The sequence below is a fragment of the Sciurus carolinensis genome, chromosome 10 (assembly GCF_902686445.1).
Source record: "Sciurus carolinensis chromosome 10, mSciCar1.2, whole genome shotgun sequence".
Taxonomy (NCBI): Eukaryota; Metazoa; Chordata; class Mammalia; order Rodentia; family Sciuridae; genus Sciurus; species Sciurus carolinensis.
Window position 1 is genome coordinate 140,463,483 of NC_062222.1, and position 15,828 is coordinate 140,479,310.

General features: G+C 56.7%; 2 protein-coding genes across 6 annotated transcripts in view; one reads left to right on the top strand and one right to left on the bottom strand.

Annotated features, from left to right (window-relative positions):
• Positions 1–98: 98 nt before the first annotated feature.
• On the bottom strand, positions 99–15,443 carry Tmem175 (transmembrane protein 175). 2 transcript variants are annotated; one of them, XM_047566358.1, is made up of 11 exons: positions 15,020–15,443; positions 9,567–9,750; positions 9,430–9,468; positions 7,589–7,683; positions 5,495–5,546; positions 5,067–5,102; positions 4,519–4,602; positions 4,015–4,179; positions 2,462–2,540; positions 2,090–2,225; positions 99–884 (listed from the first exon to the last, which is right to left on the bottom strand). In XM_047566358.1, the coding sequence occupies exons 2-11, from the start codon at positions 9,717–9,719 to the stop codon at positions 218–220; spliced, it is 1,506 nt and encodes a 501-aa protein (XP_047422314.1). In that variant the 5' UTR covers positions 9,720–9,750; positions 15,020–15,443; the 3' UTR covers positions 99–217. The 2 variants fall into 2 exon arrangements, with proteins under 2 accessions (XP_047422314.1, XP_047422313.1); XM_047566357.1 differs by having other exon boundaries at positions 7,589–7,686.
• Positions 15,444–15,543: 100 nt separating this feature from the next.
• The window catches only part of Gak (cyclin G associated kinase), a 49,171-nt gene continuing 48,886 nt past the window's right edge, over positions 15,544–15,828 (top strand). For 3 of the 4 annotated variants that reach the window (XM_047566347.1, XM_047566349.1, XM_047566350.1), the window contains exon 1: positions 15,545–15,819. In XM_047566347.1, the coding sequence (XP_047422303.1) occupies positions 15,675–15,819 (145 nt within the window). In that variant the 5' untranslated portion in view covers positions 15,545–15,674. Of the gene's footprint in view, positions 15,820–15,828 lie in introns of all 4 variants that reach the window. The other variant, XM_047566348.1, reaches the window with a different exon arrangement.

Here is a 15,828-nt window from a genome sequence, read left to right on the forward strand (position 1 = left end):
GTCTTCCTGGTAGTGCTGGATCTAGGGGGAAAGCGGGTGGGTAACAGCCGACTGAGTTCCTGTGGGACTCCTCACGGTGTGAAAAGGAGGAAAAGGAGGACACTCTGCGTACTCTGAAAGACCTTGATATTTCACAACAGAGGCAAGACCCAGGTGGCCCCAGGGCGCTGGCAGGTCCAACCCGAAAGGCTTCCTTCCCAGGTGGGCACAGCCTCCACTAGCAGGAGGAAGGCAGGAGCCGGGACTGGGCCTCCTCTGGGGCTTGGCTGGGCAGGGGCTGTGGTGGGCGCAGGCTGCGCAGGGCTCGCAGGGTGGCCAGGACGAGGCGCACGAGGAGGCGCAGCAGCAGGAAGGCGAAGGGCACTGCGATCTGCATGACGTGGAAGATGGCCGTGCTGAACCTGCTCAGCAGGCAGGTGGCAGCAAAGGCCAGCAGGCTGGCACAGGGGTATAGCGCCAGCTTGGCGAACATGAAGGCGTGCTCCTGCCCGCCAAACCGCACGGCTGGCTGCAGCGTCTCTGCCTGGCGCAGCAGGGCCGCGGTCCAGATGGCAAACTGGAAGATGCTGGCGAAGAAGACGATGGCGCAGCTGAGGCGCACGCGCTCCAGCTCGTCCTCTGGCTGCCGGGCGAAGGCTGCGGTCTGCTGGTAGGCCAGGGGGAGGCCTCCCACGAAGGCCAGGGAGAGCGTGTTGAGCAGCCCCATGGCCTGCGTAGCCTTGCGCACGTGCAGGAAGAGCGAGTGGTGTGCGAACCAGAGCAGGCCCACCGTGGCAAAGGAGCCAAAGTAGGCCAGGAAGTGCGGCCCGTAGGCGCCCAGGGCTGCCACGAGGCTCCCGCGGAACTGCTCCTTCACGTCCTTGGGGTCTGGAACGTTGTCCTCGCTGAGGAGCATGAACACAGCACTGTAGCAGCCTCCCCGGGAGCCCACAGGCCCCAGGGGTGGGCTGGGGTCAGTGCTAACTTGGGGGAAGCTCCGGATGCTGCGTCACAGACAGGCGGCATGCTGAGCTCCCGAGTCACCTCCTCAGTCCATCCAGAACTCGCCTGCCTGGCCTGCTCCCTGCCTTCCCTGCTGGCCCAGTGCTGGGGGCAGCCCTCACCCTTCACAAGCTCCCACAACGTGCCTGCCCTGCTGGAGGCCGCTGTCCTCTAGTGCACAGCCCTGGAGGCCCAGAGAGGCACCTTTCATTGAGTGGTGCCAGGGGAAGGGCGTGGGGGGAAGCCTGGGGGAGTGTGAGACTCATGGGAGGGTGATGGGCTCCCCTCAGCCACACTGCCCCCACCCACAGCTTCTGGCTGCAGGGCAGAAGCAAAAACAGATCATTCAGGAATGTTCCTTAAATCTAGGCTTTAGGAATCAGGTACTACAAGAAATATTTGCTACCAATTTTTTTAAGTTCACAAATTATAATAAAAAATGCTACTTAGAGAATATAAGAGACTCAAACCATCATATACAGAATATAAAACCAGAACATTTTAGTAAGGTGCAGGGGTGCATGCCTGTAGCCCCAGCTGAGGCAGGAGGATCACAAGTCTGAAGCCAGACTTAGCAAAGCCCTGTCTCAAAACAGAAAGGGTCACAGATGTAGCTCAGTGGTAGAGCAGCCCTGATTAAACCCCCAGTACTGCAAAAACAAGCAAAAAACCCCAAAACAAACAAAAAGAACATTTTAAGATGTTTAATGCAATAGAAGCGTGCATTGAAATGTGACTAAGGAATCAGAGACTTAAGGATGGAAGACTTGAAAAAGCAAATCAAACACTTAGAAATAAAAGTGACTAAGATCAGAGCTCCAGCAGATTCCTAAGGCAGTCCAAGCTGCCCAGACCAGCAGTGGAAGGTGGACACGCCTGAAGGGAAAGGGGTGGGTCCGAGGCCTGAGAGGCACCACCCATGTGGCCCTAAGCACTGTGGGGTGGGGGCGCGAGAGGACTCTCATTCCTGGGGGCCCTCGGGAGCTCTGCACCCGAGGCAGTGAAGCCAAGCCTTTCTGCTGTCTCTCCTCCACCATATGACACAGTGAGCAAAGATGCCAGGGACTCAGACACAGGCAGATGGGGTCAGCCCAGCTCGGGTCCTCACCAGATGTCCAGGATGAGGAGTGTGGCCACGATGGCATAGACGCCGTCACTGAAGGCTTCCACCCGCTCCTTGCTGAGAGGCTCGTGCAAGTCGAAGCTGAAGACCTCTGCACTGGGGGCCGGGGGGTCTCTGCGGCCTGAAGACACAGGACGGAGGAGCCGGCCCAGTCCGTGGGCTATGGGGCCAGAGTGGTCACCCCTGTCCCCTGCCCCCAGGGACTGGGAATGTGCAGGCCGGGGGAGGAGATGGTGCGGAGCTGCTCGGGTGGGAGGCTCGCACCGTGTGCCGTGCCCCCGCCCGGCAGTCTTCTCAGCAGCCCGACCCTGGGGCGCCTCCCGAGGCCTCAGTGCAGGACCGCCAGCCGTCACCTACCCACAAGCCTGTCTCTGCACCAACTGCTGGCCTTGCTGATATAGGGCAGGAAGATGACGGTCACCATCAGCAGGTATGACTGTGGGGACATGACATTCAGGGTCCACCTCCCCAGGGCAGGGCCGCACGCTGCCTGAGCCCAGCCACCCAGGACTCCTACCACCCGTGACAAAGCTGGGCAGCAGCCCCGACGAGGGGACGTCCAGAGAACTGTCCTTTACGCAGATAAGGGGAAGGACAGCCGTGGCCGGGTAGAAAGCACCTAGCAGCCACACACCTGACAAGAGTAGTGTCCAGAACACACACAGCGCACTACAACTCAACAGCAGAAGGCAAACGGCCAGCTGGGAGGGCTGGAGGCAACACGGACAGGTCAGCAGCCAGAGGACGCTCAGGGTGCCATCCCCAGGGACACGAGTCACAGCCCCAGCAAGGGCCCCACAGAGCTGGATGGCTGAACCCACAGGGGCAGGGGGAGGGAGACCAGCGGCAGCTGTACAGTGGCAAGGGCCGCACAGCACAGCAGGGCCCCTGTGGGCAAGTCCACAGAACCGAGCCGAGACTGGACGGCTGCTCAGGACAGCCAGGTGTGGGGGAACAGCCCGGGCGGCCATGCTGAGCAACCACAGCACCTCCTGGCCAGCCGCCAGGGAACTATCTGCAGGCAACTAAAAGGAACTCCGATGAGATGCAGCAAGGATGGACCCAGAACGCTACAGGGCACCCTGGGAGGGGACTGTCACACCTGTGAAGCCAAGACGCGCCTCAGACCACCGTCCCCCACTCCTGTCCTTGCTGCCCACCGCCCCTGCTCCCTTCTGTTTCACGAGCCTCAGAAGAATTTTTTAAATTTGCATACTTGTCCTCATTAGTCATACACGACAGTAGAATGCATTCTGACATGAAGACATCTCCGCGGGAACCAGGTCACATGACCTGCCACAGGCCCAGGGCCTCACACCGCAGCCCACCTTTCTTCTTTGCCTGCTCACCTGCTGCCTGGTGCTCTCAAGGTGACTCTGCTCCGCTGCGGCCACAGGACCTCACCAGTCCATCTGTTAACTTTTTAACCCAGTACTGAACCCAGGGGCTCTACCACAGAGTCACCTTGAGACTCAGTCCTTTTATTTTTTGAGACAGGGTCTTGCTAAGTTGCTGAAGCTATCTTTGAACTTGTGAGTCTCCTGCCTCAGCCTCCAGTCGCTCTGGCATTACAGGTGTGCACCACCATGTTCACCTTAGCCTGTTTTAAACTTGGAATCCTCTTGAACGCTTATTGAATGTTTACGAAAACATTAACCATTAATTTTGTTCATGATTCTTAGGATAATCTGGATTAAAAATTCGATGTTCTTCAACAATGCTCAAGCTGACTCAGCGCCACAAAACGAGCTTCTCGGGCCAATTCTGAACAGCTAGTGCTCTACAGCTCCTTGTCCTGGGTGGACGGAGTACCGCCAGACCACTGTTCTTATCCCCGTGGAAATCAGCTGCTGGCTTAGCAAAAGCACCTGTGACCACGCTGTGTCCTCCCTGGGCGCCCCAGCACTTACCACAGGGAAGAAGAAGAGGGAGAAGATGGCCGCAAGGAAGCACAGCGCAGGGCCACGGAGGACGAGGTGCAGGATGTGCCTCCGGGACAGGGCCCTGTGGGCAGAGCACCGGACCTGTGGGCTCAGCAGGTGTGGGAAGTGGAAAGCGTACCCCACGATCAGTGCCTGTGGGAGAGGCAGGCCACAGGGCCCCGTGAGCAGAGGGGCGTGGCCAGCGATCCCGGGCTGCCTCCACACATCTGCACCCTCAGGCAGACTTGCACTGGGGTGTTCTGGGGACTGGAAGGGATGGGAGCCCTGACCCCAGTCCTGATGCAGTTGAGAGGCCCTTCTTAGGCTCTGCTCAGCAAGGATGGGGGGCTCAGGCACACATACCCCGGTGTCCATGGCAGACTGGACTCCTTGGGATGTGGAGGTCAGACAGTGCACCTTGCCTGCTCGCCCCTGGCAACCTCTCTCCACCCACTACCCCAGTGCACACACTGCGGGCTCCTGATGCCTTACCTGCACAACCCCAATGGCGATCACACACACACAGAACACGAAGATGCCCAGGGGTACGTCAGGGAAGGTCACCATTAAGGAAAACTGTCCAAAACAAGGAGTGATGAGGAAAGCCGTCAGGGCTCCCAGGCTAGGAGCTGGCACCGTGAGCCTCCTGGGCTCTCTGCTGTGCACTGGGAAGGACTGTCGTGGGAGGGGACGGTGTGGGATGTGGCAGATCTGTCCACAGCGCCCACAGGAGCAATGCCATCCATGCATCGCATGTGCGATTCCCCAGATCTGACCTCTCTGACCCAGCCCGCAGAGACCAGCAGGCCAGGTCAGCACTGAACCATGAGAGTGGGGGCCCCTGGACCATGTCTTCAGTGGTCTCTGCCTCCAGAAGCCCTAAGCTCCCTCTGACACCTGGCTTAAGGGTTCCAGGACTCCAATCAGACTCCCCCTGAAACTTCTCTCCTCTTTGCAGCCCCGTGGCCCAGAACCATCCTGCTGGTCTACATTTGGTGGAGCCTGGCACAGCTGGGGCGTGCGGGGCAGCTGTTACTCACTGTGTATGGTAGGAGGGTGATGGTCATCATGCAGGCCTGCAGAGGAGGGAGGAGGTCACATCTCCGTGACCCTGGATGTGGCCAGCGGCCCACAAGCCCTCACCACTCCAGAGGGGGTCAGGTCAGGCCACTCCCACGACAGGGTGGTGGGCCAGCAAGTGTGAGGCCCTGGGGAAGCCCGTGCCCCTCCGAGCTCATCTCAGCCCTCTCCACAGGCAGGCCCACACCCCCAGCTCCATGTGGGCTAGGGTAGGGCAGTGGCCCCCTGTGGGGTGGGGCCTGTCCTAGGAGCTTCCAGGTGTGGACAGAATTCAGGCTCTGAGGTGCCAGAGGATAAGAGAGAAGTACCCAATTGTATCCTCTCAGTCCTCCTGGGAGAGTTAAATCATAAACCAAAATCACTTCCCAAAAGGACAGAAAAAACTCACCAGGTTGAGCAAGGCAAGTGTATCGTCTATTTTCCCAACAACCTGGAATAATCTACAAAGTTAAGAACAGAAGATGGACCATTCATCAAATGTGGTTCCAGTAAAACTAAACACACACACACTTGCTCCAGTATTTTCCAGTTAAAATATAATTAAAAGATGTTACTTTTTGGAGTGGGGGTTGGTAACCAGGGATTGAACCCAGAGGTGCTCAGCCACTGAGCTACATCCTCAGCCCTTCTATTTTAAGACAGTCTCATCAAGTTTCCCATGTTGGCCTTGAATTTGTGATCCTCCTGCCTCAGCCTCCCAAGCGGCTGGGATTACAGGTGTGTGCTGCCACACCCAGCTAAAAAAAAGTCACTTCTTACTAAATGTAAAATGCTACCCAGTGTATGAAATTCAGAAAATTCAAAAACAAATTCCCTGGAAAGCACCCTCTTCACTCCCATATATTTTTCCTGCTGTTTGACTATTCAAAGCATGTTGCTTTGAGGAGTAAGAGCCAATCTGCAGAAACAAATGGGCAGCTCCGGAGGACAGTCTTTTCAAAACATGTCTTTTGGAGCAGGTTCATCCTGCGGAACCTGGAGACTACAGGGCTGGCGGTGGCTCTTGGGTTTGGCTTCAGGAGGCCTTGCTGGGAGGTGAGCCTCTGAACATCCCTGCCTCCAGGGCTGTGAGCTGCAGGAGGCACATGTGGCCGGCCCCAGCTGGAGCTCTCTGAAACTGCTGCTCAGCTTCTGCCAGCAGGCTGGACACATGGACACACAGCTGCATCATGCAGTAGATTCACTCTGCAGGGCTGTGTATAAAAGCCATTCTGAAGAAGAGAAATCCTTTCCCATTGTTTTCAGGGTTCAGCCCCTAAACCTGTGCAGCTGCCCACTTAATAGAAGCATCGCTTTGTCCTGAGATAACATGGCACTGTTTGTGAAGAATCCAAGACCATCAGCTTCCGTCAGGGGCAGCACGAGCAAGCCCAGCTGGCCAAGGGGCTCGTTCCCGAAGCCCAGCCCACTGGTCCCTGCCACAGGTTCTCCTGTCAGGGCTTGACCCCAGCCCAGGGTAACAGACTGCCGTGTTCTCTGTCCACTGTGAACCGTGCTTTCTCCTGGGCTGGACAGCGAACCCAGGAGAGGGACACAGGGCCACCCTAGTGCTGCAACATTTGTTGAAAATCGAAACAACAAGGACTATGACCCACAGGAGCTGGCAGTTCTTCAGGTGACCGCTAAGTGGTAGGCCCATGTGTGAGCACAGCACGCCCAGGCAGATGCACACAAGATCTGGAATCCTTCATGTTGCTGAGCCCCACTCCGGCAACATCCTCCACAATGGGTGGGTGCGGCCTCTGGTGAGGGAACCATGGTGCTTGGCAGAGCTCATAGCCCACCTACCTCCCAACAGCCTGAGTGCCTCCTGAGTACTTGGCACACCAGGGAGGCTGAGCAGAGCGGAGGTTCCTGCTTCCCCCTGAAGCTGTCCTTTGCTGAGGACAGTACACAACATGAAACATCAGTTGTACCTGGCCCAGGTGCCAACACCTAACGGGAGGGTGCATTTCCCGCACCCCAGCCTTCCTGGACAAGTGCTCGACCTGGGATGGCAGCATCTCCAGGCCCGCCTCCGGGTGCCTCCTGTCCCTGAAGCCTCGCTGGTGGCTGGGAGCCCTGTGGCTTGGGCAGTGCCCCTGGATTTGGACCTTCTCCTCTCCTAGACAAAGCTCAGGATCAGGAGGGCTACCTGCAAGCATGGAAGGGGCTGGAGAGGTTGGCGGCTTGCCCCCTCGTGCCTGGCTCCATCCTGGTCCTAGGTTCTAGCAGGACACACTGGGCATCCATACCCAGGGTCTGGATGGCCAGTGGGCAGTGCTATATGGTTGGGGAAATGGACTTGCCTTGGAGCATGTATGTGGGAACCCAGGCAGGAGATTCAGAGAAAGAACCTGGGATGAGGGAGAAAGGGGTGGCCTACCCACCCTAGCACCCTCACCTAGACCATGAGAGAGGCCCACAGATACCTGAGGATGGTGTGGCTCACCAACCAAGTAAGTCAAAAGGTGACCCAGCCTCAGAGAAGCCCAGTCCCTACCTGGTGTGTGCAGCCCAGGCCACAGTCACAATTAGGAATGTCATCAGGTAGACAGCGATCCTGGTTGCTAGAAGTCTCTGTACACTTTTGTCAAACTGCTAGAACAGAAGAGCACCACCATGAGAGGCAGTCGCAGGTAACCGGTGGTCGACGCATGGGCACGTCTCGCTGGAGTGGGGAGACCCCTCGCTGCACCGGGCTCTGCCTGCTGGGGCCGATCAATCTCCCCTACCGCTCCTTTCCCCTCAGGCGAACCTCCAGCTGCTGTGCGGAGCAGCCACCCTGGGCATCCAGACACCCACAACACAGGCTCATGGTTCGGAGTTGCAAGTGGGCACAGAGCGTGGCCCTGGAAAACAGGTTCCCTGTCCCAGAGGGTCCTACGCTGTGGTGGGAAGGCAGAGGGTAGAGGGTCCAGTGAGCCCTGTGGCCCTTTCACGAGGTCACTGAGGGCCTCCCAAAGGCTGTCACTGTGGGCTCAAGACCCTGGCGGGTACCCACTCTGTCTCCTGGGCTCCGGTACCATCTCCAAAGGCACCTCTCCCCGAGTGCATCCATGCTCCTGAATCACAGCGCCCAGTGCTGACTGCCTCGTCTGAACACGAGCACTCGGCAAGCCCTGTGTCAGGGAGGAGTCTGGTCCAGCACCTCTCCCTCCTTCCCAAGAGCGTCTCTGCACACGTCCCACGGACGCGCAAGGGCTTTCTGAGATCCGGCGAGAAACAGACTTGGCGGAAAGAAGTCCCGGTCTTCATGGCAGAGAATAAACAAGTGGCCCAGCAGCACTGGGGTCAGGTGGGCCTCAGGCTGAGTTTTCTCTTTGGGCAGGAAGCTGCCCTGGGCCTCTCGTGGTGAGGTAAGCACCTCAGGACACACTGGCTGGAGCTGAACCACGGGCTTCACACAGAAGGCTCCAGAGCTGGGGCCAGGGTTGTGGCTCAACAGTAGAGCTCCTGCCTAGCATGTGTGAGGCACTGGGTTCCATCCTCAGTACCACATATAAATAAATACATAAAATAAAGGTATTGTGTTCACCCACAACTAAAAAAGAAGGCTCCAGAGCTACCGCTGACCCCATAAGGCATGGCTCTCCTGAGCAGCTGCTGGTGGGCACTTTCCACTGGGACTGCCCTGAGCCAGGTGCCTGGTGCAGAGTGATGCTTGGGTCTCCCCAGAGGGCTGGGTCGGGCTGGATGCACATTTCTACTCAATCGCTAGGACCCTATGGAAACTGCTTCATCATTTTTTCACAGTGCAAAAACCAAATCCAAGTAGCTGTGGGGCTTCCCAGGTCATCCAGCTGGGACTGCAGGCAGCTGGACTTCAGCCTTGCTGGGCCAGCACATCCCCATTCCTCTCGCCTCACAGCACCCCAAACAAAGCTGGCACTATGACATCGTAACGTGGGAGGTCGTGGGGGCAAGGTGCACGCACGCTCCCACCGACCCTCTAGATGTCTCCCCAGACTGTTCTGCTGTGACACGCCACATGCTGCTCTTTGGTCAGCAGCATCCCCATGAAGATGGCCATAAACAGAAATGCTTTGAAACACCACTTCCCCACTCACCCCCAGGTGGGCCAGAGCAGGTGCCGAATGGATGTGCCTCTGCTGAGGCAGCCTCGCCTCTGCACCTGGGAGGCTCCTTCCAGCAGAGGAGACCTGCCTTCTCCACTCAGGCTCAAACAGGTCTCTGCTGCAGAAGCCGGGACTCAGCCCTTCTCCTAACTTATGCAGGAAGGGACCCTATCAGGAGGAAGCAGGTGCCCACCCTGCTGCCCCCACTTCTCCAGACCAGGCGGGTCTCCCCCACAGACTACACCACACAGCATGCTCCTGGTACCTGCTCTGGGGAGATCTCCGTGTGGGTCACAGGAAGGATCTGAAGAACAAAGGCAAAAAGGAACCAGATTCTTCTCGGGCTGTGCAGCAAGGCCAGGGATGGGTGCCCCCACTTGCCTGAGGTGCCCCCACACTGACCATGACTGTGGCGATGATGGACAGGAGAGCGTCACTGAAACCCAGCATGCGGTGGGAGCTCTGGGTTCCCTCCCTGGCGTCCTCGTCCTTCCTGCACGGGGAAGAGTTGCCCTGGGCATCCAGCACGTGCTCAGGAGTCGGAGGCCCAGACATGACGGGGCCACTGCCCAGTGGCCACAGGAGCCTAGGAGGAAGCAGAGTTCTGAGCATGCCAGTGGGTTGCTCCCAGGGGCCACCTTCTGGCTTTAGCTAGGGTGCCAGAGTGAGGGGCTAGGTGTGGGGACCTTCCCAGATGCCCCTCTACCTGCCTCCAGGCTAGGAACCAGCCTGAGCCTCCCTCACTGAGCTCCGTGACTAGGGAGGGTCATGTTGCACCGGTTGCCCTAAGAGGCAGGTAGCAAGGGAAGGCACACGCGTATGACAAGCGGTGCTCAGCACCAGGCCACAGGAAAGGGCCTGACATGCCTGAGCCCAACAGCAGCCTCTGCCGTAAGCTGCTTTGATCCTAAACAAGGAAAAGTAGTGGGTGGCCTTGGGGCCTGAGTTCACAGTGCCGGGACCAACAGGCATACCCAGCAAATGCCCCATGGCATGGCTGCCTTGGCTCAGAGCTCCCAGGACACTGTCAACCTCGGGAGTGGCTTGGGAAGACAAGGGTGATTCCAGGTGGAGTGTGCTCTGGGACGGACACCTCACGTCCTGGAGAGAGTGCTGGAGGGTGTCTAGGCGACACGGTAACGGGCACTGTGGATGACACACTAGACCCAGGGACTCCCACCACAGCCAGGTGACAGGCATGGGAGTGTGGCAAGAATGCTGCGCTGGGATCCAGAGAGAGGTGGAGGAGGTCTGGCAACAGTCGGGGATGGAAATGTGCCTGGGGAGCAGCTCCTCAGCTAGAGAGGGAGGCTGATGCCTGGGGTCCAGGAGGGAGAGCCAGCCCTGCCCCAGGCTGAGCGAAGACGTTTGGGGCCATTTTCTAAGGTACAGGAAAAAAAAAAAAAGGGTTGAGGTTATAGCTCAGCAACAGAGCGCCCCTTGGTTCAATTCCAAGTAAGCCCCAGTATAGCAGATGCCACTGCTCACCCTGGCCAGAGCACCAGTGGACAGCACTGTCAGAGACAAGGGATAAGGGGCACCACAACGTGCTGCTCAAACAAAGAAGCTGACACCCTGACACAATCAGAAGACCACCCCAAAATGGACAAAGGAGGATTCCAGTTAGGACACCAAACGGCATAAACACAGATCCAGGGCTGGGGAGCAGCTCAGTGCGAGAGGGCCTGCCTAGCACGCCATCAGGAAACCCAAGCAGCAGCAAAGCCAGAGGGTGGGAGCTGTCCGTCAGAAGAGCCAGGCAGGTCGCTGGGAGGCACCTGGCACCCTGGAACATAAGCAGAGCCACCAACCTCAAGCTGAAGGAGAACACCGGCAGGGGAGCCCTGTCTCCAGAGAGGCCTGGGGTCTACACCAAGCAAGTCTGGCTTAGCAAGACACGTGAAACACAGGCCAGGGTGTCGCTCATGTTGAGGCCCTTGTCTAGCATGTGAGGCCCTGGGAGTCCATCCCCAGAACTGGGGAAAAAGCAAAAACATGACTAATTATCAAGCCATGAAATAAATCATGAGCAAGCAGGCAGATCTAGAGAGGCAGAACCAGAACGTCAGCTGCAAGATGTGGACGGCATCACACCAGGGACCTCCTGATGAGGGTGTCCACACGTAAGGCAGAACCTTTGGGACAGGCCAGCGGGCGAGCGGGAGGTGGCTCTGACCCACCCCGCTTTACTCTTACCTGACACACAGCCCAAGCCCCTCTCTGGGATGTCGTTCTCAGTTTCTGGGGAGTGGACGTGGGTGAATGACCACAGTCACAGCTGGAACCCTGGTCCCCACCCCACAGGCTTCGTCAAGGTCCCCCACACCCCAAGCCTGGCAGCTTCCTATCACTGCAGCTCTGCCTTTCCTGAAGCGTCACGCACATCAAGCCTCACACATGGCTGAGGGGAAGGGCTGTCCTTTCCTTCTGTGTCACAGCTGCTTGGTGTGGGCAGCTCAGGAGCTGAGAAGCACCTGCTCCTGGTTCTGGCCTAAGGATGCAGCCCAATGGCATGGGGTTCAGGAGTAAATCATTATGGTCAAACCAAGCTAACCTACTTTTTTTGTAATGGAGACTGAACCTAGGGGTGCTTAACCACTGAGCCCCATATCCAGCCCTTTTTGTTGTTGTTTTGTTTTGAGACAGGGTCTTGCTAACTTGCTTAGGGGCTCACCAAATTGCTGAGGTTGGCTATGAACTCAGGATCCTCCTGCCTCAAGCCTCCTGAGCTGCTGGGATTACAGGCGTGTGCTACCAAGCCTGAACAAGTTCATGTTGAAGAGGGTGCCATGACCATTCAATTTTAATACACAGTGGCAGGACAACTGAATGCCCACAGGCTGAAGAATGGCCTGAACCCCACCTTGAGCCACACGCAAGTCACCGAAGGTGGGTCAGAGGCCTAGATGTAGGTGCCAGCACGAGACTCCTAGAAAACAATGTGGGGGATGGGGACCCCAGGGCCTCATGGCTGGCCAAGGATTCTTAAAACATGACACCAAAAAGCAGAGCAACAAAATAAAAATACACAAACTGGACTTCATCCATGAGTCCAATGCAGGGACTTGCAGAGATATCTGAGCACCCAGGCTCAGCACAGTTCTGTTCACAACAGCTGAGAGGCAGAAGCAACCTGAGCCTCGGTCTTGGTTCCTGAATGGAGCCACACAACATGGCGGCCATATGGACGCAACGGAGCACCACTCAAGTCTTGCATGAAGTGCTGACACATGCTACCACGTGGATGGACTGTGGGGACTGCAACGTGAAGTGAGTCAGTTGCACAGGACACATGCTGTATTGTTCCACTTTCATGGGCCCGAGAGCAATCAAACCCAGAGAGACGGGAAGCAGAGAGGTGGACACCAGGGGCTCGGTGGAATGGGGGAGTTGGTGCATAACAGGGATGAAGTTTCAGCTTTGCAGGAGGAAGAGGCCTGAGATGGGTAGTGGAGATGCTGCACCAGGGAGTGGAGGGGCTTTGTGACACTGGGTTGTGTGCTTATAAGTGGTTAAAATGGTTTTATGTATTGCACCACAGTTAAAAAGAAAACAACCCAGAGCCTTGTCTTTAAGTGCTCAAAACATGTCAGCTACACATTTGCATGACACATGGCAATAAAGAAAAGAAGACAGGAATAGAGATAGGGGATGAAGCTGCAGGATTTCCAAATGCAGGTGGAAATAAAGTGGAAACTTACGTGAGAGAGGAGACACCTGGAGGCAAGACCCACTGTCCATTACCTGAGGCCCTGCAGGCAGTCATGAGTAAGACAATGTTCAACAACCGTGGCACAGACAGATGCCACGGTGGGAGAGCAAGAGGTTTCCTGCACAGACTGTCAGGAGTCCTCAGTATGGGAGATGCTGGAGCTGAGTATGGAGACTTCTAACAAGGGACACAAGAACAGGAAGAGGGCTTCATCAAGCAAATCCTAAGTACCAAGTGTTGTTCCGAATAGTTCATACTTGAAGTCTCTTAATCCGTAAACAGTACTGTGGAAATTAATGAAAAGCCAAAAGGAATTGTTTCTGGGTAACAGGGAGAGCCTGGCCCACAGCAAAGCACAAGAAACTTGAGAAGGCTGCATCACAAGGATTGAACTGGGAGGTACACCTGAAGAAGCCAGGATTACACCAGAGCCTTGTGCACCCCAGCCCAAGGCTGGACAGAAGGAATTCAGAAGTGCCTTTCTCTACATATATTTCAGACACAAGTCTATTACCACATAGGGAATTTGCAAATTGTCTGTTCCACTCTGGGCTGTCTTTTCATTTCAACAGTGTATTTTAAAAAAAATAAACAGATACCAGGTGATATTATTGTGGGGATCATTTTATAAATGTTAATTAGCTCAAGTTGGTTGGTAGTTCAAGTCTTTGGTATCCTTAGCAATTTTCTGGGTTCTTGTCATTTATTGAGGAAAGAATAATCTCCAACTACAATTGTGATTTGTCGCTCTTCTTGGAGTTCCGAAGTTTTGGTTCAGATATTTTAGAACTTTGCTATTAGGCACATGTTTAGGATTACTATGTCCTTTTGATAAATTCACCCCTTGACTGCTATGAAATAATTCTTACTCTCCGGTGATATCCTTTGCTATGATTGAGGGATCAGACCATACATTGTTCTAGACATGTACATGAGGTAAGATAGCTACAAATGAACACCCATGGGTTCAAAATGCTGTGGAGAGGCAGATTTGGATAAAACAGTGTTAGTACGGTATCTACTACAATGCCAAGAAGGGTGGCTCTATGAACATTTATGGGAGTTGGAGTAGATTCTGGTTTCCTGAATAATTACTTGATCGGTCGGTCCTGGGATTGAACTCTGGGGTGCATCACCAGTGAGCCAAGGTTCCCAGTCATTTTTTTTTTTTGGGTGCTGGGGATCGAACCCAGGGCCTTATGTTTGCAAGGCAAGCACTCTACCGACTGAGCTATCTCCCCAGCCCCCCAGTCATTTTTATTTTGAGACCCTGTCTTGCCAAGTCCATGTCTCAAACTTGTGATTCTTCTGCCTCAGTCTCCTGAATTGCTGGGATTACAGACATGTACCAGTGTACTCAGCAATTACCTCACTTAGCTGTCTCCACTTGGTTTCAGGTCATGCCCACATGAGTACATGGCTTCAAACTCCGCCATGTTCTCTAGTAAGTTATTCCTGAGGTGTCTCCACAATGGCTGTTTTAGGTCTCATCCACACTGCTTAAGCCCTAAATTTCCTGACTCTCATTCTTATTTCCCGTAGATGATTTCTGTTCCTTGTTCAAATGGGAAACCACTAAAAAATTCCTTCAGCAGCTTCATGCCAATAAACACAGTTACCCTATTACTGCAAGTCATTTTTCCTCTTTAAACAGTCTTTCTCATGGGGAGCGTTCTTCCTATGCCCAAAACAAATACCCTACCTATGCTCTGGAGTCACTGCCTTCCTCCACTAATCCCCGTCTCTGCTGGCTCCCTTCCGGCTTCGGGCTGTTCAATCAGTCTCCCACTTTGGGACCTCAACCCCACACTGCCCTTCCAGTCCCACGCTCTTCTCCACGGACCTCCTTAGCGCCCTCCACGCGCCTTCCCTGCATCATCGGCTCTTTTCCTGTGGACTCGCGGGGAGGCCCGGCTCCCGCCCCACACTCGAGGAAACTGCGCTCTTGCTAGATCCAGTTCGTCTTCTACTCCCTTTCTGCTTAGGAGCAGCCTGTCTCACCGGCATTGCTACAGACTGAAAGCCTGGGGGCGTTACGGAGCCGGTGCAGGCTTCGGGGTCCTCTTCTGAGTGAGAACAGCTCTCCACGCAGGGGCTGCAGCTCGCCCGGCTCGGGGGCGGCAGGCGCACGGCTGCGTCTTACCTGAAGGCGCAGCTCCAGGTGGCTGGTGACCCGCGGGGCCCTGGGCCCGGCGCTGCCGGACAGACCTGAGGCTCAAGCTTTTCAGTCTCTCCGCGGAAGCCACTAACTCACATTTCCTCCCCAGACTGCGGGCCAAGGAAGAGGAACGCGTGTGTGCGGCCGCCGGCTCAGTCCTCTCGAGGGCGGCACCCGGACCTTCCTCGGGCCGGGCCTGCCCTGCGAGGCGCAGTGCAGCGGGGCGGCACCAAACTCGCGCCCAACGTCCGCGCCGCCCCGCCCCACCACCGAGACGAGGCCTCGCGGAGGGACCGGCCACCTGGCCTGCAGGGTGCAGCGGGGCTGGAGACCTGGGCGGGGCCCCCGCTGCCCTCAGGCGCGCCCTCGCTTGGGTTTGCGCCGCCCGGAAGTCCGTCGCGAGACCGCGTCTCTGCGCCTGCGCGCCCGCCGGCGTGGCGGAAGTGAGGCACGCGTCCTTCCGGCTTCCGGTGAAGGGTGGGGGCGTGGCTCCGCGGCGCGACGTGCTCGCGCGCTGACGTCACGACGCGGGCGGAAGATGGCCGGGCTGTGCGCCGGCAGCCGCTGACCAGGCGGAGCGCAGCCCGAGCACCAGCCCGGCTCCCGCTCCCGCTCCCGCTGCCGCCGAGCGGCCGCCGCCATGTCGCTACTGCAGTCGGCGCTCGACTTCCTGGCGGGCCCGGGCTCTCTGGGTGGAGCTGCCGGCCGCGACCAGAGCGACTTCGTGGGGCAGACGGTGGAGCTGGGCGAGCTGCGCCTCCGGGTGCGGCGGGTCCTGGCCGAGGGTGAGGCCC

What these genes read in the sequence shown, in the direction of transcription:
- Tmem175 (XM_047566357.1), bottom strand. Translation starts at nt 9,719, where the DNA reads ATGTCTGGGCCTCCGACTCCTGAGCACGTGCTGGATGCCCAGGGCAAC. An exon ending in CGGAGATCTCCCCAGAGCAG is followed by an intron (nt 7,687 to 9,429) that starts GTACCAGGAGCA and finishes CTTCTGTTCTAG; the next exon opens with CAGTTTGACAAAAGTGTACA. An exon ending in TCGCCATTGGGGTTGTGCAG is followed by an intron (nt 4,180 to 4,518) that starts GTAAGGCATCAG and finishes CCTCTCCCACAG; the next exon opens with GCACTGATCGTGGGGTACGC.